General features: G+C 41.0%; 1 protein-coding gene across 4 annotated transcripts in view; it reads right to left on the reverse strand.

The window, feature by feature from the left end:
- Positions 1 to 25,103, reverse strand: part of LOC135221728 (myosin-11-like) — a 247,313-nt gene that overhangs the window by 52,848 nt on the left and 169,362 nt on the right. For all 4 annotated transcript variants that reach the window (XM_064259518.1, XM_064259519.1, XM_064259517.1 and 1 more), the window contains 2 exons: positions 9,589 to 9,756; positions 4,599 to 4,799 (listed from right to left, as the gene is read on the reverse strand). In XM_064259518.1, coding sequence (XP_064115588.1) covers positions 4,599 to 4,799; positions 9,589 to 9,756 — 369 coding nt within the window. The remainder of the gene's footprint in view (positions 1 to 4,598; positions 4,800 to 9,588; positions 9,757 to 25,103) is intronic.

Below are 25,103 nucleotides of genomic sequence, written 5' to 3' on the forward strand. Positions count from 1 at the left end.
ACATCATACATGCAAGAATATTGTAAGCTTTAAAAATACAGAACCACGCATGAAGAAGACAAACTAATGCAACCAATCTCTACTCATTAACTGTTATTCTTCATACCTTGTTTGTAATTATAAAAGCATTACATTAACTTTAAGTCATACAATCTAAAATAAAAAAGTTTCATTAAAAAATCTTCATACAAACCATAAATTATATTAAACCTTAACCTCATCAAATTATTTCCTGTCTCAGAGCCTTCTCTTCACAAAAAAAAAAAAAAAAAAAAACGCACTGTGACACTATTGTCACCTGGACCCTTAACCATCCATCCATGAGTCACCCGTATGTCATGTAGACAGAACTTACAACTGCAAGATCACTGGAGTGGAACGTAGGCACTTTAAATATGACTGTGTTTTTAAGAAAAACTTGCTTATTCTTCACAAAATCAACAAGCATACTATGCCTGAATTACAATTTAGGTGGGGGGCTGACTTGCCAATGTCTTGGATAGTTTGAGAGGTGTTGAAGGACCCAGGAGAGATCACGAAAAATGTTGTAGGCCGTGGATTGCAGCTTTTATGAACTCAAAATAGTATAATCAGGGAGATTATGAACCCAGGAGAATGCAGCAAGGCTTCCTTACTTGGAGTAATATCAAAACATAATGCATAGACAAAAACAAGGTAAAAATTGGCACAGGAATGAAATATGAAAGGCTATGACTGGGACTTCAAAACACTTAACAAATGATGCATAGTAACACGTTCTCTCCTCACCTATTTTCCCTAGTCTTCAAAAACTTACTAAAGTTTTCCATATCATATCTTTCATTGCTTCACCAAAGGTAAGCTGAAAGGTTGATGTTACAGGTAGCATCAGGAACCTTGTAGTACCAACCCTGTCATAGTCCTGCATTCCTTTAGTCAAAGTACAGGCAGAGAAAATGAAGGAAGCTATGAAAGTGTCACTAGGGCATACATACTTAAGGGGATCGGCTGCCTAAAAAACCCAAAAAATATGAAACATATTCAATTTGCTGAAAAAAATTCTATGGCTTCATAGAGCATTCAAGAATGTGTCCACAAAATATTATGCTAAAATTCGCCTTACTTTTCTAGTTATGGCCTGAAATGTAACAATAACTTTATACCCACAAAACACCAGTAGCGCAAATGATTTAGTCTGGTATAGTTTTTGTGATATATGATACGAAAACTTCCTTTGAAATGAAATATATAATGTCAATAATAGCCTAATTGGTACCTTCTTAGTTATTCCTAGACAAGACAAAGCACGCATCATGAGTCATGAGGCTCAGCGCGTGGCCACAGGCCAACAGTTGCCTATAAAACTTGCACGTTATAAGGTCGCATTTTTTCACGCTCGCTAGCCTTGACTGAACTCTGTTTTCTGCGGTGTTTTTAGTTTTTCACCATGCCTAAAAGGTCCAAGACTTCACTTCATGCCTCTATAATGCAGAAAAGCCAATTGGATATGCCCATCGAAGAAGTAGAGCAGAGAATTCAAGAAACTAGTGCCATAGAGGGGAATGAAGCGACGACGGGAGAGAGAGAGGCCGCGCAGCAAATGGCGCATGATATGATCTCTGCTGACCAGAGACCAACCACATCCACCCCTAATTGTCTCTTTATTCGTTCATCACTGCTAAAGGGCAATGATATTTTAGAAGAAGAAAGCAGTAGATCGGAAGCTGATATTATCAACGATAGTGAAAATAAAATGATAATAATAAGTGAAGCAAGACTTGAAAAATTACTTGAATCACGAATACCGAATTGTGGATACAAAGTAATTCCGAGGATCCATTTGGCAAGGGATGGATTTGAGACACTAGTAAAAAACCAATGTGGCAGTAATCTATCATTCTTTGTTGGAAGATTATGGATTTGCGGGACTGAAGAGATTACAAGGAACACTTGGTATAAAACCAATGGGAAATAGCAAGTATTCACGCCATCTTAGATATCTTTACGATAAAATGGATACATATTTTCAGATGAAACAAGGGAAAATCTTTGAAAATATAAGAACATACTACAGGAAATATATGGGAATTGTGCCTGATGAAAATGGAATACTCAATATTGACGTATCCTACGATGGGACATGGATGAAAAGAGGCCATGTTTCTAATGTAGGTATGGGAGTCATAATAGAAGTGTGCACAGGATATGTGATAGACTTTGAAGTGATGAACAAAGTTTGCAAAGCATGTGCCGCTAAAACGACTGAACTCGTGTGGAGAACCCTTCATGATGAAGATTGTAATATAAACTATGAAGGTACATCAGGAGGGATGGAAACAGAAGGCGCCATAAGGATGTTTTCAAGGTCGCAAGATTTGGGATTCCGCTACGCCACCTTTGTTGGAGATGGAGATTCCAGCGCTTATAATAGTGTTTTAGCAATGAACGGTGGAAATGGACCGTATGAAAATTTAAAAGTGGCGAAAGTAGAATGCATCAACCATGTAAAGAAAAGAATGACTAACAGAATGAAGAGACTAACAGAAGATGAAAAAGAAGAGAGAGTAACAAGAAATGGAAAAAGAAGAAAATTTAGTGCTCTAAGTGGAAAGAATAAATTGTCGGATACAAACATTAGCATAATGACTAATTATTATGGCAGGGCAATCCACCGTAATATTGGTAAATCATGGATTGATATGAAGAAGGATATAATGGCATCATTCAACCATATATTCAGTTCCAAAGAAAATCAACGTCATGGACTTTGTCCAAAAAAAAGGGGAAGATTCTTGGTGCTATTTTCAGCGCAGCATAGCAATGGGTAAAGAAAGAGAGAAAATAGAGTTCAAGAGATCTTCAACAGTTATCAATTTAGATGCTGAGAGTGAAAGGAAAATAAAGGCTGTGTATGAAGCACTGTCTGAGAAAGAATTGCTTGAACGCTGTGTTCGCGGTCTTACACAAAACGCGAATGAAAGTTTTCATTCAAAAATTTGGAACAGAGCACACAAGACTAAGTTTGCTGGAGCACAAAGAGTAAAGTTTGTAGCACAAACAACTGTGCTTGACCATAACTTTGGATACAGAAACACAACACTCTTCCAAGAATTTGGCATATCTTCTGCTCTTCAACGAAGCCTAGAACTTCAAGATAAAGAAAGAAGAAGATTGAGTGCCAGAAAGAAGAAATTCCCAGAAAGAAAGAAAATACACAAGAAAATTCAAGAATATGAAGCCGGAGGATTTTAAATAACCACATAACCTGGCGACAATGAGTAGTGTAGGAAACTATGATACCCTAGAGTAATACCTTATGACAAGATCAGACAAGGGGGGACCAGGAGCCTAAAATTTATAATAATGTGTCTTAGGCACAAAGATAATCAATTAATTAATATTCCTATTCATAATAATTTTGGCATTAATACTCAAAAATAAAAACTAAAACCATAAAATTAATGGAAACACAGTCTTTTACCTTTTTTTATGTACCTATAACTTTGAAGGCCCGTTTCTCAAAACATAAGTTTTTCACCTTCAAAATGTATCTCCTCCCTTAGTATTGAACCAATCTAAATGAAATTTCATATATAATATGAGGAAACATGGTAGATTACATAAAAGCCGGGGATTTTCAATATTTTGAGTTTCTGATTTTTGGCAATTTTTTTCCTGAAATTTTTCTGGGAAAATTTCATAAAAAAAAAAAAAAATTCATATCTCGAAAAATAATTGAAAAATAAAAAATCCTCGGCTTTATATCAAAGGTCCATATGTGTTTTATATGTGGTTCAAATCTCATCCCTTAAAACCAAGAAGCAAAGGAGGAGATGCATTTTGAAAATGGCCATTTTTGGCCAAAAAATGCTCTGGCGTCACAAAACCTAAGGTCACTGAACAAAAGTTTTTTCCCCAGAAGTTCCACACAATATCCTTTAACAAACCCCCTATATATCAACAACCTGTCGTTAAAAAAGTCGGAAACCGGCCGATCCCCTTAAGTGTAATTCTTACCATGGCAGCAGACTCACACGATATGAGGTGGTTGATGGATTGATGGAGGAGGATCCAGGTGGTGCTAGCATTGTGGAGACATTCTTTTTATTTTGTGAACTAAAGGCTGTAAGTATGGGAAACATCACAGACCACAGTGAGGATTTAATAAGATTGACAAGTTTATGATAAACAAACTACAGTGAACCGGCCCCCCTCCGTATTCACACACAGGATTCGCGGATTTCTCTCTGGAACATATATCCCCACTACTTGCAGAAAATTCATCTATACTCAGTATTTTTCTGAGAAATATCCACAAATCACTGGTTTTTTTAATCAATTTCATCATAAAATGCACTTTTTGTGATAAAACTATTAAAAAACCAGGTGTAAACATTTGTAGTGGGTTTTCTTGAGTTTTAACTAATAAAATAGGCAGTTTTAAGTGTTTTTATAGGGGTTCCAACTATTCACGGGAGTGTCTGGTAAGCATCCCTCGCGTATATGGGGGGAACACTACTATTAGATAAAATCAACTACCCAAAAGAAATGGAAGCTCTACACTAAACATGAAGAAAACTAAACTATTATTCCTGCAACGTTAAAATTAAAATACTTGCCTGCTTGGCTTCTTCCAACTCCCTAGCATACTGTGCTGCTTTGTTACGCTGCTCCTCCATTTTTTCTTCAGCTTTTTTTCTTCGCTCTTCTATAGCAAGCTGTTGTTCAGTTTCTGCAGACAACCGTTTTTCTAAAGCTGCTATCTGCCCTCTTAAATTAGCTGATTCCTCTCTACTAGATGCAATACTTTCTTCTTGATTCTGAAAAATGCAGTCAACAAGAATGATACAAAGTTCAAGACGTTTGGGTAAGAATCACTTGCTGATGCCTACTACCCATGTAAATTATAAATGATATTAATCATACAAAAAATAAAGTAAACTCTGTCATCAAAATAAAACCCTTCAAGAAAAAAAGATTTGTTTAATCCATTCACATTACATGATGCCCCACAATCAAAGGGTGTGTTAGTAAACAGGGACCTGAAATGGTGTCTGAAAGGATGATGTAATGAAAAGATGCACATCTGAGAAAGAAACAATGACCATGAGGCAGTACTGGAATTCTGACCTACCCAATAATTAAGGATACTGAAAAATTTGTTGATGAAGAGGTAAGACAAAATGATAAATGAGAGTGAAGAAGAGGTGGATTTTATTCAAATAACAACAAAAAGCATAACAGAAAATGACTGCTCTATTATACAAGGAGGTGGCATGGGTGATGAGAATGATGTGGGAGGATTAGAAATCAAAAGCTTACCACAGTTAATATAGGGCACAATGTTGAAAATAGACATTACAGTTACAATGAAAGAAACAATAGACCAATGAAGGCAACAAAGATAATCTTACAAAAAGAGAAAGAATTGAGCATGAGAATGCTGATATAACAAAAACACCACCATGACATGTCTGAATATGTTACAAAATCCCTTAAGATGATAAATGGAAAGACTTTGAAAACACCAGGAATTACCAAAGATTTATTAAAGTAGCTAAGAAACAGGTCAGTGGAGTAGACTAAAATGTATGAAAACTTTATGAAGAGAAAGCCAGAAGCTAGAAAAAATGTTATTTTCATGAAAAAATTTAGTTTCATATATACTTAGCAAGTAATTACATTACTATGGCTATGGTTTCCACCTATGCCTTAGCCTAATTTTAACAAGTTGTTGTTTCCTTAACTGTTAAGAGAGCTACTGCAGGTAAATACTGCCTCTGGTCAGAGCTCATCTTAACATGTAGTGGTGCGGGAGTACAGCCGTGGGGCACATATACCTTAGGTGGGAGCTTTGCAGTGAAGAATATGTCTGATGGCTAGCAACGCTTAAAAACAAGATGCCCTTGGCCTGGGAGCAGTACCAGAATACAATAAAAACTTTCATCTCCACAAATAAAAAAACACAATACATAGTACCCCCAGGCTCCCCTGTGACTCGACACCCTGCATCAAGGTGAAGAGATAGAGGATAAAAGGATTTCTTCCTATGGTTCAGCCACTGATAATGGCCCCAAGGTACTGCAGTTTTCAAACACTGTTTCTACTTCATCTAAGTTGTGTGATGCAAAAATTGACTAACACTTCCAGTAAGTTGACTTAAATTGAAGAGGGACATATACATTATGCCCAAAAGCAAACGAAGTAACGACCACTCCGTCATGGGCTTTCACCTTAAAGAAAGGCAAGATGCCCCCTTGGATCTGAGAATGTGCCTCAGTAATTAGGTCCTTTAAGAAGAACGACAATGCATTCTTAGAAAGCGGTCAGGATTCTTGATAGAGTACCAGAAATTGCTGGATGGTCCTCTGCTCTTCTCAGTCCTTTCCTGGTAATACCTTAAGGCCTTAACGGGCAAAGGACCCTTTCCTCCTCTTCCAGGTCAAGGATCTCTATCACATTCTTAACAGTGAAAGAGTGAAGCCAGGGCTTGGATGGTGCTTTGTTCTTGGCCAAGAAACCGAGAGTAAAAGAGCAGACTGTATCTCCCTGAATGAATCCTATTCTCTTATTGATGGTCTGAAGCTTGATCACATGCTTGCCAGTAGCAAAGCGACAAGGAGTAATCTTTTGAGTCAGGTTCCTGCGAGACATGGAACAGAGGGACTTAATGGGGTCTGTTAACGTTAACCACTTGAGAACCACATCAAGATTCCAAGAGACAGAGTCGATCATCTGTTTGGAATGTTTGAAAACAGAACTCAGTATGGCTCTATATCCTCTAATTGGTGGAAGATGACAATCCCCTACAGGCCCTTACAGGGAGAAGAAAATCAGCTATCTGAGTCACTGATGTCTTAGAAGACGAGATGTTAAGTCTGCTACACCATCTGTGGAAGACTGCCCACTTGGTTTGGTAGACTTTGCAAGAAGACTGACATCCACATCTTGCAACAACCTCTGCAGCTGGTCTTGAAAACCCTTCACTCTGATGAGTCTCCGGACAGTCTAAAGCCTACCAGAGCAAGAGTGGGTAATCCTTGGTGGAACTTCCTGAAGTGAGGCTGAGTAGACACGGTCTCTGTGGAAGGAGTCTTGGGAAGTCCACTAACAGTCTTAGAAGGTCCAGGAATCACTCTTTCAGAGACTAGAATGGAGCTACTAGAATCATAGTCACATTGCGATGTGATTGTTGTCAGAATGGACCACTACTGTTTTGTCAACAATCATGTTCGAGAGGGCTTGGAGGCCTAAATGAATAGAGTTAATTCCTTTACACTGACGTGAAGATTCTTTTGTTCCAGGGACCATGTCCCAGAAACTTCCATGCTCCCAAAAAGAGAAGCAGTAGGCTGTCAAGTACAAGAAAACCATGACAATTGGTCAGGTTGAAGTATGAGTATTTCTTCAACAAATGACAAAATTTCTTCAAAACTTGGTAAAAAAAAATGGAATGTTCAACATAAGAAACGTTTGACAAATGAGGTACCACTGTAGCTAAAAATATATCAAAATGCAAGGAGAATACTAGTAGTATTAGGGTAGTAATGTAATTGCACCTTCGCTTGAACTTCTGAAGTTGCAATTGCACAACTTCCTCGTGGAAGGTGTTTCACAGCCCAACAATATGAGGAATAAAGGGCCTCTGGAACTGATAAGTTCAACGGCAAGGCACATTTACTGCACATTGGTACTGCTGTTCAGCGAATCTCATTGCTCTCAGCAGATAAAGGGGATCACAGATTAATTGTGAATGTGAAAGATCTCTGTTGGAATACAACTCATGAAAAAGTGACAAACAAGATAGCATCTGTCAATGGTCCAAGTCATAACTACATACTACTATTAGAAAACAGAAACCAAGTACTAAGGGACAAAGCTTTGGCAGAAGCAGACATCCACACTGGAGAACAGTTAAAGAGAGTACAAATGACCTAAAACAGGTTGCATTGATTTTATCACTGTTATAAATATATGAGGCCTTATGAACAATACTTAACTTTTGCGCAGCATTTGCTGAAACTTTCATTAGATGTTTCTCAAAAGTTAGATGTGAGTTCAAGGTTATGCCTAGAATAGTTAAAAGAAAGAATAGCAAAAGCCTGAATAAAACAGAGTATGACTGCAGATAAATAAGAATACTGCATCTCATTACTAAACAAAGGAAAGCTTATGATCTGCTTCAATCTTGTGATTCTCTGAAGAACAAAATCAGCAGTACTTCAGAAAAAAAGGCAGATTCAGACTAGTTGTAACAAATCAGACTAGTTGTAACAAATAAGAGCAGAGATTTGCTGCTAGGGTATTTTGTGATTATTTACAGCAGAGGCATATGATGATTAAGGGCTTGAATGTAGATTGAAATGAAATATGGGAAGAGCAATCAGTCAAGAGTAGTGGCAGATATGGATAAGACAAATGGTCAACCTGTGGAAACACTAAAAATTACATAGAGAGTGAGTATAAATGAGGATATGCATTAGGTTAGTTCAAGCTGAGAGAACACAAGATATAGGATAAGAAAAAAAAAAAAAGATTTCACCACACATTTCACTCAGGAATGGGATAACCTGACTTGAATATATAATAATAATGATCATCAAAATAAATACATCATCATAATTCTGTTAAGGTGAATCAATGAATAAATTCTAAAACTCTGAACTCTTTATTGTGCTCAGGATTGTTATGAAACATTTTCATGAGAAGTCAAGGAATAATTAAAAAACATTACAATATAGGGTGTATACTGACATAAGGCAGTCCCTGGTTATCGGTGGACTCGGTTAATGGCGATACGGTTTTATGGCACTTGTCTAGTGCCATAAAATTGGTGATTTATGGTGCCAAAATGGACCAAGTTTTTGCTATTGGTGCCATAAGGTGCTGGTTGGTACTAGAGTTATGGCACCAAAACATCCTAAGAGAGGTGCCATTAACCGGTTATTGGTGTCATTAAGTGCCATAAATCACCGAGTTTTGGTTAATGGCGGTTTTCACTTATCAGCACCACGCATAGAATGGAACCCCCACCGATAACCGGGCAGTGTAATATGTGAAAGATGTAACAAGATCACTAAGTCACAACACTAGACTGACATTGGGTTCAACTGAGAATTTTTTCATCTAATGAGGTGAAAGCTGGAGCATGTTAAAGATAAAGAAGTTGGACAGCAAAATGGAAGCAGGCCAAAGGAAATTGATTTCAAGAAAAAGGCAAAAAGTAATGCAACACAAAGAAAATAGTTTTTTGAGTGTATTTAAAAGTTTTTATGATGAAAATAAACCCTGCATGAAAATATTTAGAAAAGAAAAACCAACTAATTTATTAAATAATTTACTGTAAAACCAGGAGCATTTCCATTACTACACATTACATGACGTGGTATTTAAGTGCATACAATAGCAGCCTGTATATAAATATGTATAGTCAGGAAAAAACAACTAATTTCGTGATTCAAAGCAAAATCATGAAAATTTCCATTACCAAAAAACTATTTTAATACCTTAACACTTCCACCACTGTTGTGTTCAATTCTGCTTAATAATTTTTAAATCTCAAAATTTCAATGTTCACAATTACCAAATCTTACATACATATAAACATACCTTAAGAGTTTTCAGAAGTGTTGCATTTTCCTCTTGGGATTCTGCTAACTGAGACTTCACAGCTGCGAGTTGTTCTGCTGCAGAAGTCAGCTGTTTACCCCACTCCTTTAACTCCTTTTTCTTACTATCCACTTCATCTTGAAGCCTATCTATTTCTCCTTGCATGATCTGCAAGATAAACAGTCTTAATACATAATTAACTAAACATTTGTTGAAAACAAAGTAATGAACTGAGAAAATCTTCTCCTCACCCTTCATAAATGACTACCCCTAAAATTGGAGTGCAGAGCATTTGTGCAATTGTGTTATTTTCTTGTTCTGAAGCTAAAACACCTTTACAAATAAATGTTATGACTCTCATACAAAGTGGCAACTCAACTTAACAGACCTCACATAAGCAGATTTTGTCACTAAATGGTAATGCTGGAGTCATAAAAATAACACAGCCCCTTAAGAATATGTTTTCTGGGCTCAGCTCGTGTCGCTGCGCGAAATATCCTTTAATCTATTATTTCTAGGGTAAATGTACTAACACATAAAAGAAAATAAATAAAATAAAGAAAAAGGTCAGTACAACTGACGTCGCTCACCCTCCAAGAGGTGTCGGTATGAACACTAGGCGAGTGAGACCACTACCACGAGCCAAAAACCAATAGAAATCTCCCACAACAAAAACCCTCCATGGGAGAGCCGACCCACAGAGTGAGCAGCTCGTACTACTATACTCCATCCCATGCTGCCGACTGCTGCGCCTCTGGTGGCCATCCTTTTCAGTTAGCACTCACTCGAGCAAACGTGGATATTTCTGGGCTCAGCTCGTGTCGCTCGCGAAATATCCTTTAATCTATTATTTCTAGGGTAAATGTACTAAACACATACCAGAGAATAAATAAAATAAAGAAAAAGGTCAGTGTAACTGACCTTCGCTCACCCTCCAGGAGGGTGTCGGTATGAACACTAGGCGAGTGAGACCACTACCACAAGCCAAATGCCAATAGAAATCTCCCACAACAAAAACCCTCCCAGAGGGAGCCGACCCGACAGAGTGAGCAGCTCGTACTACTACTACTCCATCCCATGCTGCCGACTGCTGCGCCTCTGGTGGCCATCCTTTCAAGTTAGCGCACACGAGTCGGTTGTGATATTTTTCCTCTCTGTGTTTTTTGTGCCCTTTCATTGGATTTTCTATTATGGAGCGTGCAGCTATCGCAGCAGCTAAGTTAAGTACTCAGTATTTACGGTTAGTTGGTTTTTTTCCGGCCCTGAGACAGTATTTGCCGTTTTTTAGGTATAAATACGATCTCGGGATCGGAAGCATGGCAGCATGGTTCTGCCTCATGGTGGGTTCGTTCTCGGTCTCCCATACCTAGAACATCCCCTTATTATATTCGCTCTATATTATTATCCGCTTTACTTAGGGTACGGTCTAACTCAGGTTTGTCATGCATGCATGTATTTTACCTTACGTAGGCTTCTTCTATCCAGACCCTAGTCCAGGTTCTTAGTATCGGCCTCTGACTAGCTTTGAGTGGTAGACTTGCCTTCGGGTTAGTCGTACACTCCTGGATTTTTTCTCCTGCTATATTGTTTTCTTTCTTTCATTTTATTTATTTATACTGTGTATTTTGTTATAGTTAGGTTAGTTAGGCGTCTGGCTTAGCCTAGGTCCTGGCTCTTTGAGCCTATACTACCGCTCATCAGTTCGGTTGCTTCCCCTATAGCATCTCTCTGATCAGTTGGTCGTCCTAGGCTTAGTTATCGTATTGGTCTTACCGCCTCGTGGTCACTTCGTGATCACGGGACAGCCAGACGCCTGTCCAGTCATTCTCCCCCCCCCCCTCCCGCTCTTCCATAGAGTCGGGCGGGGGTGGTCGGTCCTGCCCATGCTCGCTCCGCATACCCGAGCCTGCCTCCTCCCTCTTCCCTCAGGCGGAGGGGCTAGGGGCTAGGGAGTCGGGACAGACCCTGACTGGTCTCGACTTCTCCGGCTTCTCGGTCCGGCTTGGACCGGGTGTACGGAGTGGGGGGGTACTGGCCTTTCCCCCCCTCCGCGCTACCTTGTCGCTCCGGGCTAGCTCGTGCCTGTATGTCTTCTCGCCCTTTCCCACCTTACTAGGGCTCCTTCCTGATCGGAGTCCTGGTATCCAGCGGAAAGTTGTTAGTCCACCCAGTAGAGTGGACCGGAGCATACAGTGGGTCTCTGCTAACCTTACCGTATTGCTGAGTTACTACACTCCGCTACGCACTGGACTTAGTCCGGTTTGCTTGTGTGTTAGGTTTAAGTTATCTATAGTTTATCTTAGTACCTTAAACCATCCCCCTCCCTTACTGTCTTACCGGATCTCTCCGGGATTATAGCCTATTCAGGCGATGCAGGGAGGGGTTATGCCCAAATTTTTTCCGAGCTCCGGCATGCAACGGAGTTCTTCTGTCCTTTAGACTGTAAGTGATGTTTTTAAGATACTCATGTCTGTTCCCACTTACAGACCACCAACTGTGAGCATCCGGGATGTTCCGCCACACTTCAGGGAGGACCCTTGTGGACACGAAGTTTGCCGGTCCCATGCTCCATGCGCGACTCCGCTCGGGGACATCCAGGTCTGGTACCATGAGCGTGTACCATATGTTACGATCTGGTGAGCCCCAGCTTTTGGGGAAGGGGTAAGTATTTCCATCTCAGGTAGCTGCTCCGCTTCTATTTTAGCGCTTAAGTTTTCATCATTTACTTTAACTTAAGGCATTTAGTTTAAGTTATACTTTAAGTTTTAGTTTTAAGTGATTCTTAAATCTAAACTACGCCCTCTCTTCCAGGCGCCGGCAGTAAGGGATACCGCACTGGCTACCCTGCGGGCCTGGGTCGGCGGTTTTGGGAAAAACGCCGCCAAGGACAGCCCTACATCCTGGAGAAGCAATTGGCATTATTAATCTTACCCCGGAGGCAAGGCGACAGGATACGTCGACCCGGTAGAGGCGGCTCCGACTATCGCCTTCATCCAACAACAGCTGGCTACCTCATTAACTGATCAAGACCAGGATATCTCTACGGATGTCGCGACCCTGGATATTAATGTTGAACCTATGGTAGGTATAGACGACCTATTGGTCGAGGTAGGTAAGGTGGACACCCAAGGGTCACCCTTGGGCGCAACTGTTTCTTCTACCCCTGCAACCTCTCCATCCTTCCAAGGCTTTACGGGTGACGAAATATATTCTCCTCCTGACGCTTCGGTTAGACCTAAGGTCAAGGCTAAAGTGATGACCTTGACTAAGACGTCGTCGTCGTCTAAGAAGACGACTTCGGCTTCTTCCTCCTCCCGTAAGTCTCCGGCTGGGAATCCCGGGAGCAGCAGTCTAAGGCTTCTAGCTCCGGCTCTAAGTCCTCGAGGAGTAAATCCTCCAGAGAGAGATCTCGTACTCCGCAGAGTCACCCAGTTCCGCTACCGTTGGTTCCGATTCAGAGCCTCCCCTCCACCTCCGCAGCAGCTCCGGCTTTGGACTCCAATGCTGGCCTGTTGCAACAGGTGGGTGACCTGGTTGGGTCCCTAAAGAGTAGTATGGAACAAATGATCTCTCGTCTGTCGGATAGGATTACTTCCCAGGACTCCATTATAGCCGGGCTGAGAGAGCTCCTCTAGCCTCTCCTGCTCGTAGTAGCCATCTTGCTTGGTGAGACGTACCCGCGTGAAGTCCACAATAATCAACAGATATCACAAGTTTAACATACGACTAGAATTTGAGAAATATCTAGAAGTGTTCGTGAACTATCGGTGATAAGATTAGTGTGAAAATAGTAGGATAAAGCGTCTTCTAAGTTAGTTTATCAAGTGTAATACTATAAATCAGAACAAGATGGCAGTAAGTTCCAACTGCGGGAAAAGGTGGCGTAATTTGGCGTGCTTAGCAGATTCACAATACGATGAGGTAGCAGGAAGGGAACTGGCATTTCTCATCTATGAAATCAGCAACAGTCCTAACCAAAAAGATACAAAAGCATTCATAGATATATTAGAAGGATATAATCCTTCAAACTGGAACAAATCTAATGAAAACATCTTGAAAATAATTGAAGAAGTTCCAAATAAAATCCAAGTGGTCAAGAGACTCATAAAGAAAATATACATAAACCAACATATTCCGACAAAGAAAATGATAAGGTAAATCTTGTGAATATACTAATGATGCATAGGAAAAGAATGCCAAAAGCATGCAAACTGTGTAAGGTTTGGTATAGCATAGTCAATCCACAAAACCTAATCAGAAAATGTGCTGCATGCAACATTCCGACCCATCCACAGTGTGCTGAGGTAATACAAGATTTGAGAAAAGATACAAGAATTTTTTGTTCAACATGTCTATCATGGATAGACAATGTTATTAAATCAAGATTGAATGTACAAATAGTTGAGGATGAAGAAGAAGAGGAAGAGGAAGAAGAAGAAGAAAAAAGAAGAAGAGGAAAACGGAAGAGAAGTAAACAAAAATGAAATGACAGAAAAAAAATAAGGAAAACAAAGAACAAGATAAAAGTATGGATGCAGAGATACTCATTGATACTACATATTGAGGCAATAAAGCAGCATACCTACGAAGAAATAAATTACGATATGACAACAGAAAAGGCAAAATCCCGAAGAGGCTCTACCCAGATCTATACAATGACGGGAAAGAGGAAAAAATAGACAAGAAAGACAAAATCTGCAACCTTTTGTTTGAAAAGAGGGAATTGCAGATTTGGAGAAAGATGTTACTACAAACATCCTAAGATATGTCAAAACTATGAAATATATGGTAAATGTGCATACTTAGATGGATATGGGGATGATTGCAGAGATCTGCATCCAAAAATATGTAAAAACCTAAAAGAAGGAAAAGGATGTAAGTTCGACAAAAAATGCAAATATATGCACCCTGTAGCCATGAATCATAATCAAATAAATAACCAACCAAGTAATAAAATCCAAAATAAGAAAGAAACAAATAAAGAGAGAAATCAAGAATATCAGGTAAAAGAGAAAAGCAAACCACCAATGAGATATGCAGAGGTGTCAGCAAAAAATTTCAAAGCATCAGCTCCGAAATTCTACTCAAGAGATAATAACTGTATTTATTATGCAAGAGGATATTGCAGAAACGGAGAAAATTGCAGATTCAGACACAAAATGAATAATTATGATGAAGGAAGATCAAATATTATGGAAAAGTTGGATTTTTTAATGTCAGAATTTCTGGAATGAAAAAAAGAACAACATACAGCAGCAGGAAAGAGACATGGGAAAATCCTTATTACTATCAGTATTAATGAAGGAGAAAACACGCAAACCATCATAGTGATGAATGCGCAGGGTTTAGTTACGAGTAACTCAAAAAGAAAAATAGAGTACTTAGAAGAACTAACCCAAAAATGAAAAGAAAATAGATATAATGAATATAAGTGAAACCTGGTATTCCCAAGAGACTGGAATGATGATCAAATAAAAAGGGTTCCAAACTTATAGATCAGATAGAAAAAATAGGAATCAAGGGGGAACCGCAATATATGGGAAAGACAAAAACAAGGAAAAAAATATATGAGAAATATAGTAACTCAGAATGTGAACTAATAGCGGTAGAATTTGAATCTGAAAAATTGATGAACATAGTAATATATAGACTCCTAATACTAAAGAGTTTGACATAATAATTGAAAAATTAGATGATATATGTAGAAATCACAAGGACTGGACTATTCTCCTATCTGGTGACTTCAACTTTCCTTTCGTAGAATGGAAGAACGAATAGGAGATTGTGGTTGTACTTATACATATAAAAAAGAGAGTAATAGTAGTGCAGAAGATAAGAGGCAATTTGAAAAGCTATTAGATATGCTACTAGAATACAACATTCAACAAATAAATCACCTGCCAACAAGAAAGGAAAATACTTTAGACCTAGTATTTGTGAACGAGATGAATATGTTCAAAGAACAAATAAATAGTTTATAATGCGAGTATTTCAGACCATAATGTCATAGAATTAACAGTTCATTCCAAAGCAAGTGAAAAATAGAGATAAGCAAGAAATGAAAAAGTGGGAAGGATATGGAAAATACAACTTCTACAGTAAAAATATAAAATGGTCAGGAAATTAATGAAGAATTAAACAAAGATTGGGATAACATTTTCGTAAGTGATGACATAAGGGTAAATACGGAGATATTATATTAAAATATTGGAGATAATAGTGGAAAAATATATACCGAAGAAGAAAAGTAAACATCATTCATGCATACCAAGAGACAGAAGGATCTGTTCCAGAAAATCAGAAAGTGGAAAAAAGGTCTTGCAAAAGAAAAAAATGCATGGAAAGTTATAGAACTAAAAAGTAAGATAGAAAATGCAGAACAAAAGATTATACAATCAAAAGAAAATGAAAAACGGGACTTGGAAGAAAAAACCCTATTAAATATCAAGCAAAACCCCAAACTATTATACTCATATGCGAAGAAGATGAATAAAAGAAGAATGAAATAGGCCTCTGAGAATTGAAGGAGATTAACGAATGAAAAAAAGGAAATTTGCAACATACTGGCAGAACGATATAAGAGAGAATTCACCCCTAGGAATAGATAATGAAGATAATGATATAGAAGTGGGAAGGATGAAAATAGTGAATATTTAGCTGACATAGATATTAATGAAGCTGATATTGTGCAGGCTATTAATGAAATTAAAAATGGAGCTGCTGCAGGGCCTGTGGATGGAATTCCTGCTATTTTGTTAAAGAAAGTAGTTCATTCTATCGCAAAGCCACTTGCAATATTATTAAGACAAAGTGTAGATACAGGCAAGATATATGATGAGCACAAAATTAGCATATATTACCCCTACTTTCAAAAGTGGATCAAGACTAGAGGCAAGTAATTATAGGCCGTGAGTCTAACATCACATATTATGAAAGTGTATGAAAGGGTAATGAAGAAAAATATTATGAAACATTTAATAAAAAATAATTTGTTTAATAAAGGACAACATGGTTTCGTACCCGGAAAAAGTACACAAACCCAACTGTTAGTCCACCGTGAAAACATATTCAAAAATATGAAAAGCGGAAATGAAACAGATGTGGTTTATTTAGACTTTGCAAAAGCTTTTGATAAAGTAGACCATAATATATTAGCGAAGAAAATTAGAAAACACAATATCGTGGATAAAGTAGGAAGATGGTTAAAAGAATTTTTACACAACAGAAAACAGATAGTTATTGCAAACGACGAGAAATCGGATGAAGCCAAGTAATATCCGGTGTGCCGCAAGGTACGGTGTTAGCTGCAATACTGTTTGTTATTATGATTGAAGACATAGACAATAATGTTAAAGATTCGGTAGTGAGTAGTTTCGCAGATGACACAAGAATAAGTAGAGAAATTACTTGTGATGAAGATAGGAACGCTCTACAAAGAGACCTTAACAAAGTATATGATTGGGCAGAGGTAATAGGATGGTATTTAACTCTGATAAATTTGAATCAATAAAATTATGGAGACAGAGAAAGAAAGCTATATGCATATAAGGGACCTAATAACTGAGAAACCATCACAAATAAGGAAGCAGTTAAAGACCTTGGTGTGATGATGAATAGGAACATGTTATGCAATGATCAAATAGCAACTCTGTTGGCAAAATGTAAAGCAAAAATGGGAATGTTGTTACGGCACTTCAAAACAAGAAAAGCTGAACACATGATTATGCTGTATAAAACATATGTTCGTAGTCCACTTGAATATTGCAATATGATATGGTACCCACACTATCAAAAGGATATTGCACAAATAGAGAGTGTACAAAGGTCATTTACAGCTAGAATAGAAGAAGTTAAGGACCTAGACTACTGGGAAAGACTACAATTCTTAAAATTATATAGTCTAGAAAGGAGAAGAGAACGCTACATGATAATTCAGGCATGGAAAGATTAGAAGGAATAGCAGAAAGAGCAAAGCAGAGGTAGATTAATAGTGCCCAAAACTATACCAGGAAAAATAAGGAAAGCACACAGGACATTAATCCACTACGCACCAGCATCGATAATGCAGCGTCTATTCAATGCGTTGCCAGCTCATCTGAGGAATATATCAGGAGTGAGCGTAGATGTGTTTAAGAATAAGCTCGACAAATATCTAAACTGCATCCCAGACCATCCAAGATTGGAAGATGCAAAATATACCGGAAGATGTACTAGCAACTCTCTGGTAGACAACTAGAGGTGCCTCACACTGAGGGACCTGGGGCAACCCGAACAAGATGTAAGGTCTGTAAGGTAAGGTCCACTTTCCAACACAAGTGGATCTCAACTTCCTCCGTATGACTCACTACCTCAGTTCTCTATGAACAACCCATGGAGAGTAGCGTCATACGCCCCCTTCCAGGACGGTCTCATCTCTATACCGGAATTTGGGACTCGAAGAATAGAGGACTTCGAGTTCTACCCGGAAGACCTCCAGCCTCCGTTCATAGGCTACGCAAGGCTCACGCCTTCGGCTATGGTGCGGGACGATAGGGTACCTAAGGAGACAGTCCTCTATTCACGAGACCAGGCTCAGAGAGAATGGCTCAGGTGTTTAGAGGACATGGATTGTTCTAACACCAAGATACAACCATTTAAGAGTCCCTTTACCATTTTCACAATGGATGAGAGTACCCCGCTCCCGTTCCTAACCAAGATCGCGAGGTCGACCATCCCAGCGGCCCAGAAGGGGGAACCTATACCGCAGTTGAAGGAAGCAGATCCCACATCTCCGTTGCTCCCCTCAGTTGGAGAATTGTGGGAAGACTTGCCGAACACATTCTCAGCTGGCAAACTCAAACCGGACTGTGCTATGGAGCAGTTTGGTGAAAAGCTACCCAGGCTCCCAGATAGCCTTATTCAGGCTGAATTTGACGCAAAATCGCGACTAGCCAGATCCATCAATTCTATGGCTATGTCTGAGGTAGCTACCATGGCTTATGGATCAGAACCGATTTTTAAGCTCATGACCAAAGCCCTGACTCAAACGGTACAGTCAGATATGTTTGAGTTTGCCACTGCTCGGACGAATTGTAGGAAGCATGTCCTACAAGAGGCAACCATCCGGCATGAACCGAATAGGTTACTCTCGTCTAGCATCTGGGGAGCAGATCTCTTCCCAGAAGCTATGGTTAAGGAAGTCCAGTCAGAGGCTACGAGGCTGAACCAGAGCCTTAAGGATCGTTGGGGCCTTACGGCTAAGAGGAGGCAAGACCTGACACCTAAAGGTAAGGGACAAAAGAAACCCAGGCGTTTCCAACCTTACCAGAAAAAGCAACCACGCTTTCCTCAACAAGTTCCAGCGGTACCGTTAGTGCAGACAGCCCAACCCTCCACTTCTAAAGGTCAATCACAGCCAATTTATGTGATATCCCCTCAGCCTCAGCCCTCCACCTCTTACGCCATCTCTCCAGCTTACAATCAAGCCTTCGAGAGTCAAGCTTCTCAGAAGTATGACCGCTCGGGTAAGGGAGGCAGAGGTAAGCGGTCCTTTCGTGGGAGAGGATCGGGAGGCCCCTTTAATAGGGGAAAGCACTTCAGAGGAGGACGAGGCGGTTACCAGAACCAATGAAGAACTTCAGGTAGGAGGGAGGCTGTTTCACTTTCGCCACCGGTGGAACTTCAGCCAATGGGCTCAGAGCATAGTGGTCAAAAGGGCTGGGTTGGAGCTGGTTTGGGGGGAAACGGAAATCCCACCTCCAGCAGGACCATTTCCGTCAACTTCCTTCCAAAGAATTGACAGAGTACGCGGAGGACCTCCTTCAGAAAGGAGCTATAGCGAGAGTCAAGAGGTTAAAATTTCAAGGTCGCTTGTTCAGCGTGCCAAAGAAAGGCTCACAAAAAAGAAGGGTAATCTTAGACTTGTCCCGCTTAAACTTAACCATCCGCTGCGACAAGTTCAAGATGCTCATGATCTCACAGGTGCGGACCTTACTTCCCCGTGGGGCCGTCACCACCTCTATCGATCTTACAGACGCCTACTATCATATCCCTATTGCAAGACACTTCCGTTCGTATCTGGTTTCAAGATAGGAGACCAGACATTCTCCTTCAAGGTAGTTCCATTCGGACTCAACGTGGCACCCAGAGTGTTCACGAAGCTAGCGGAAGTGGTAGTGCAACAACTCAGATCGCAAGGGATTATGGTAGTAGCGTATCTCGACGATTGGTTGATCTGGGCCCCAACAGTCGAGGAATGCAACAGAGCTACACTGAAAGTGATTCAGTTCCTGGAATATCTAGGCTTCAAGATAAACAGGACCAAATCAAGACTCACTCCAGAGTCAAACTTTCAGTGGCTGGGCATTCAATGGAATCTATCCTCCCACACTCTGTCGATTCCATCAACCAAAAGGAAAGAAATAGCAAAGTCAGTCAAGCAATTTCTAAGTCACAAACTAGCGTCAAGGAGAGCTCAGGAAAGGATCCTGGGTTCTCTCCAGTTTGCATCAGTGACGAACGTTTTAATGAAAGCCAAACTGAAAGACCTGACCAGAATCTGGCGCTCGCGAGCAAATGTCAGGTCCAGGGACAAACTATCCTCAGTGCCTCTGATTCTAAAGAATCGACTTCGGCCGTGGGCGAGAGTCAAGAATTTGTCAATGTCAGTACCCCTTCAGTTCCCTCCACCAGGGATCACCATCCACACAGACGCGTCCTTAAGCGGCTGGGGAGGGTATTCCCAGTCAAAAAGGTTCAAGGGACTTGGTCACCTCAGTTCCGTCAGTTCCATATAAACGTACTGGAGGCAATGGCAGTGTTCTTGACTCTAAAAAGGTTACGCCCACCCAAGTACTCCCACATAAAGCTAGTCCTGGACAGCGCAGTGGTAGTACATTGTATAAACAGAGGAGGCTCCAAGTCACGTCATCTAAATCACGTCATGATAGCCATCTTCTCCCTGGCAGACAAGTTCAGTTGGCATCTTTTCCTCCACTCACATAGCTGGAGTGAGAAACGTCATAGCAGCGCCCTATCCCCGATCAGTGCCCCTAGAGTCTGGAATGGTCACTGGACAACAGTTCGTTCCAATGGATCCTTCAAAGAGTCCCAGGGCTACAGGTGGATCTCTTCGCATCCCAAGCGAACCCACAAACTACCGTGTTATGTAGCCCCCAACCTGGACCCTCTGGCCTATGCCACGGACGCCCTGGCTCTAGACTGGAACAACTGGGAGAAGATTTATGTCTTCCCTCCAGTGAATCTCCTCATGAAAGTATTGAACAAACTCAGGACATTCAAGGGTCAAGTGGCTCTAGTAGCCCCAGACTGGCCGAAGAGCAACTGGTATCCTCTAATTTTGGAGCTGGGCCTTCGTCCTCTTCAGATCCCCAGTCCCAAGCTCTCCCAGTCAGTACAAACGAAGACTGTGTTCGCTTCCTCAGGGATTCTCAAAACCCTAACTTTATGGATTTCATGAAGTTTGCGGCAAAAAGAGATGCGAATATTGACCCTCAGAATATTCTATTCTTGGAATCCGATAAAAGGGATTCAACTTTGAGGCAGTATGATGCTGCTGTCAAAAAGTTAGCAATCTTCCTGAGAGAATTGAATATTAGAATCATGACAGTTAATTCAGCTATATCCTTTTTCAGATCCTTATTTGAAAAAGGTTTAGCAGCTAGCACGATTACGACAAACAAGTCAGCTTTGAAAAAGATATTTCAATTTGGATTTAATATAGACTTGACGGATTCCTACTTCTCGTCTATTCCTAAGGCATGTGCTAGGCTTAGGCCTTCTGTAAGGCCTACGTCAGTTTCATGGTTCTTAAACGATGTTCTAAAACTGGCTTCCGAAACCGATAATGACACATGCTCGTTTATAATGCTCTTAAGAAAAACCCTATTCTTATTAAGCTTAGCTTCAGGAGCAAGAATTTCAGAACTGTCGGCTCTATCCAGGGACCCGGATCATATTCAGTTCCTTCCCACAGGGGAAGTCCTACTTTCTCCGGAACGTAGCTTTTTAGCAAAGAATGAAGATCCTTTGATGAGGTGGGAACCTTGGAAGGTACTACCCCTTCCACAAGATGTATCTCTTTGCCCAGTTACAACCTTACGAGCCTTTCTGTCTAGGACCTCCTCATCTTCATCGGGTCCCCTCTTTAAGAGGGAAAAAGGTGGAACTTTATCCATTAAAGGCATCAGGCAGCAAATCCTGTACTTTATTAAGCAAGCCAATCCTGACTCTTTCCCGAAAGCACATGATGTCAGAGCAGTAGCCACCTCAATTAATTATTTCCAACATATGAACTTCGATGAGTTGAAAAAGTATACTGGATGGAAATCGCCGACAGTGTTCAAACGTCACTACCTTAAGTCCTTGGAAGCTCTGAAATTCCCAGCAGTAGCAGCGGGTAACATAGTTTCCCCTGACTCTAGCTAATTTGTAGTAGAAGATTCAGTCCTCCTTTCTACCTGCCTCACCCAAAAGTTCGTCTATTCCTACCTTGTTCATTTGCATTCACCTTGTGTCTTAGCTGCTTTTGTGATAGTGTAGTGGGTGCCCCTTATTGTCTGGTTAGGGACACTCACAAATGATTATAAACATTGATCTCATGGATGTTTCCCCTTATTTTTATGCTAGGGGATACATCATATTATAATGGTTACGGGTTTTGTATATTAAGTCATATACATTCCTTTATATATTATTATTGTTGGTTGTTTATATTAATTGCTATTATACTTTTGATACATGCTGTTACACAGATACCATTTGATACATGTAAGTCATTTTACCTGTATATATGTAAATTACCTTATGTTAACAAACATGATTAGATTTAAGGGTAATTTAAGTATATTTCTAATTTTATACCCCTGTGTATATGTATCTTTGAGCAATTATAGTCTATTTATATATATATTTTATCTTTTATTTGAGACCTATTCTGATTTATTTTATTTTATTTTATTGCTTTTGTTTACAATCTTGTGCTATTTCTCTGGTACGATTTCGCGCAGCGACACAGCTGAGCCAAGAAAAGAAAAGGGATTTTGACGTAAGGAAAAATCTATTTCTGGGCGATTGGCTCGTGTCGCCAGCGAAATCCCACCCTACCCATCCCTTCGCCCAAGATTGTCTGCTAACTTCAGGATGGCCACCAGAGGCGCAGCAGTCGGCAGCATGGGATGGAGTAGTAGTAGTACGAGCTGCTCACTCTGTGGGTCGGCTCCCCTCTTGGAGGGTTTTTGTAGTGGGAGATTTCTATTGGCATTTGGCTCGTGGTAGTGGTCTCACTCGCCTAGTGTTCATACCGACACCCTCCTGGAGGGTGAGCGAGTCAGTTATACTGACCTTTTTCTTTATTTTATTTATTCTCTGGTATGTGTTAGTACATTTACCCTAGAAATAATAGATTAAAGGATATTTCGCTGGCGACACGAGCCAATCGCCCAGAAATAGATTTTTCCTTACGTCAAAATCCCTTTTTTGTGCCCTTTCGTTGGATTTATCTATAATGGAGCGTGCAGCTATCGCAGCAGCTAAGTTAAGTACTCAGTATTTATGGTTAGTTGGTTTTTTCCGGCCCTCAGTCAGTATTTGCCGTTTTTTAGGTATAAATACGAACTCGGGGTCGGAAGCATGGCAGCATGGTTCTGCCGCGTGGTGGGTTCGTTCTCGGTCTCCCATACCTAGATCATCCCATTATCTATGTACGCTCTATATTTATTATCCGTTTTACTTAGGGTACTGTCTACTCAGGTTTGTCATGCATGCATGTCTTTTACCTTATGTAGGCTTCTTCTTTCCAGACCCTAGTCCCGGCTCTTAGTATCGGCCTCTGACTAGCTTTGAGTGGTAGACTTTCCTTCGGGTTAGTCGTACACTCCTGGATTTTTTCTCCTACTATATTGTTTTCTTTCTTTTATTTTATTTTATTATACCATGTATTTTGTTATGGTTAGGTTAGTTAGGCGTCTGGCTTAGCCTAGGTCCTGGCTCCTTGAGCCTATGCTACCGCTCATCAGTTCGGTTGCTTCCCTATAGCATCTCTCTGATCAGTCGGTTTTGGCCCAGTGGGTCTCTATGCTACCGCTTTTCAGTTCAGTTGCTTCCCGATAGCATCTCTCTGATCAGTTGGTTGGTCCTAGGCTTAGTTGTCTTATTTTAGCCTTACCGTCTCGTGGTCACTACGCGATCACGAGACAGCCAGAGCCTGTCCAGTCCCCTTCCCCCCTCCTCCCGCTCTTCCATAGAGTCGGGGGAGGGTGGGGCGGTCTGGCCACGCTCGCTCCACATACCCGAGCATGCTTCCCTCTCTCCCCCAGGCGGAGGGGCCAGGGAGACGGGACAGACCCAGACTGGACGCGACCGTCCTTCTCCGGCTTCTCGGTCCCGGCCCGGGTGGTGATGTGATGGGGGGTACTGGCCTTTCCCCCATCCGTTGCTTCCTTGTCGCTCCGGTTCGCTCGAGCCTGTATGTCTCCTCGCTCTTCCCGACCTTGCTAGGTCTCCTTTCCTGTTCGGAGTCCTGGCATCCAGCGGGAAGTTGTTAGTCCACCCAGTAGAGTGGACCGGAGCATACAGTGGGTCCCTGCTAACCTTACCGTATTGCTGAGTTACTACACTCCGCTACGCACTGGACTTGCTCCGGTTCGTTTGAGTTTTAGGTTTAAGCGTTATTAGATTAACTATAAGTTTATCTTAAGTACCTTAAACCTTTTCCCCCCCTCCCTTACATGTCTTACCGGATATCTCCGGGATTATAGCCTATTCAGGCGGGGCAGGGGGGGGTTATGCCCAAATTTTTTCCGAGCTCCGGCATGCAACGGAGTTCTTCTGTCCTTTAGCCTGTAAGTGTTATTCTTTAAGATACTCATGTGTCTTCCCACTTACAGGCCACCAACTGTGAGCATCCGGGATGCGCCGCCACACTTCAGGACCCATGTGGACACGAAGTTTGCCGGTCCCATGCTCCATGCGCGACTCTGCACGGGGACATCCAGGTCTGGTACCATGAGACGTGTACCATATGTTACGATCTGGTGAGCCAGCTTTTAGAAGGGGTGAGTATTCCATCTCCGGTAGCTGCTCCGCTTCTGTTTTAGTGCTTAAGTTTTCATCATCCACTTTAACTTAAGGCATCTAAGTTTAAGATATATTTTAAGTTTTAGTTTTAAGTGATTCTTAAATCTAATCTACGCCCTCTCTTCCAGGCGCCGGCAGTGAAGGATACCGCACTGGCAACCCTGCGGGCCTGGGTCGGCGGTTTTGGGAAGAACGCCGCCAAGGGTATGCCCTACATCTTGGAGAAGCGGTTGGCGTTGTTAATCTTTCCCGGAGGCAAGGCGACAGGATACGTCGACCCAGTAGAGGCGGCCCCTACTATCGCCTTCATCCAACAACAGCTGGCTGCCTCATTAACTGATCAAGACCAGGATATCTCCACGGACGTCGCGACTTTAGATATTAATGTGGAACCTATGGTAGGTGTAGACGACCTGTTGGTCGAGGTAAGTAGGGGGTGG

The sequence above is a fragment of the Macrobrachium nipponense genome, chromosome 3, assembly GCF_015104395.2.
Source record: "Macrobrachium nipponense isolate FS-2020 chromosome 3, ASM1510439v2, whole genome shotgun sequence".
Classification (NCBI taxonomy): domain Eukaryota; kingdom Metazoa; phylum Arthropoda; class Malacostraca; order Decapoda; family Palaemonidae; genus Macrobrachium; species Macrobrachium nipponense.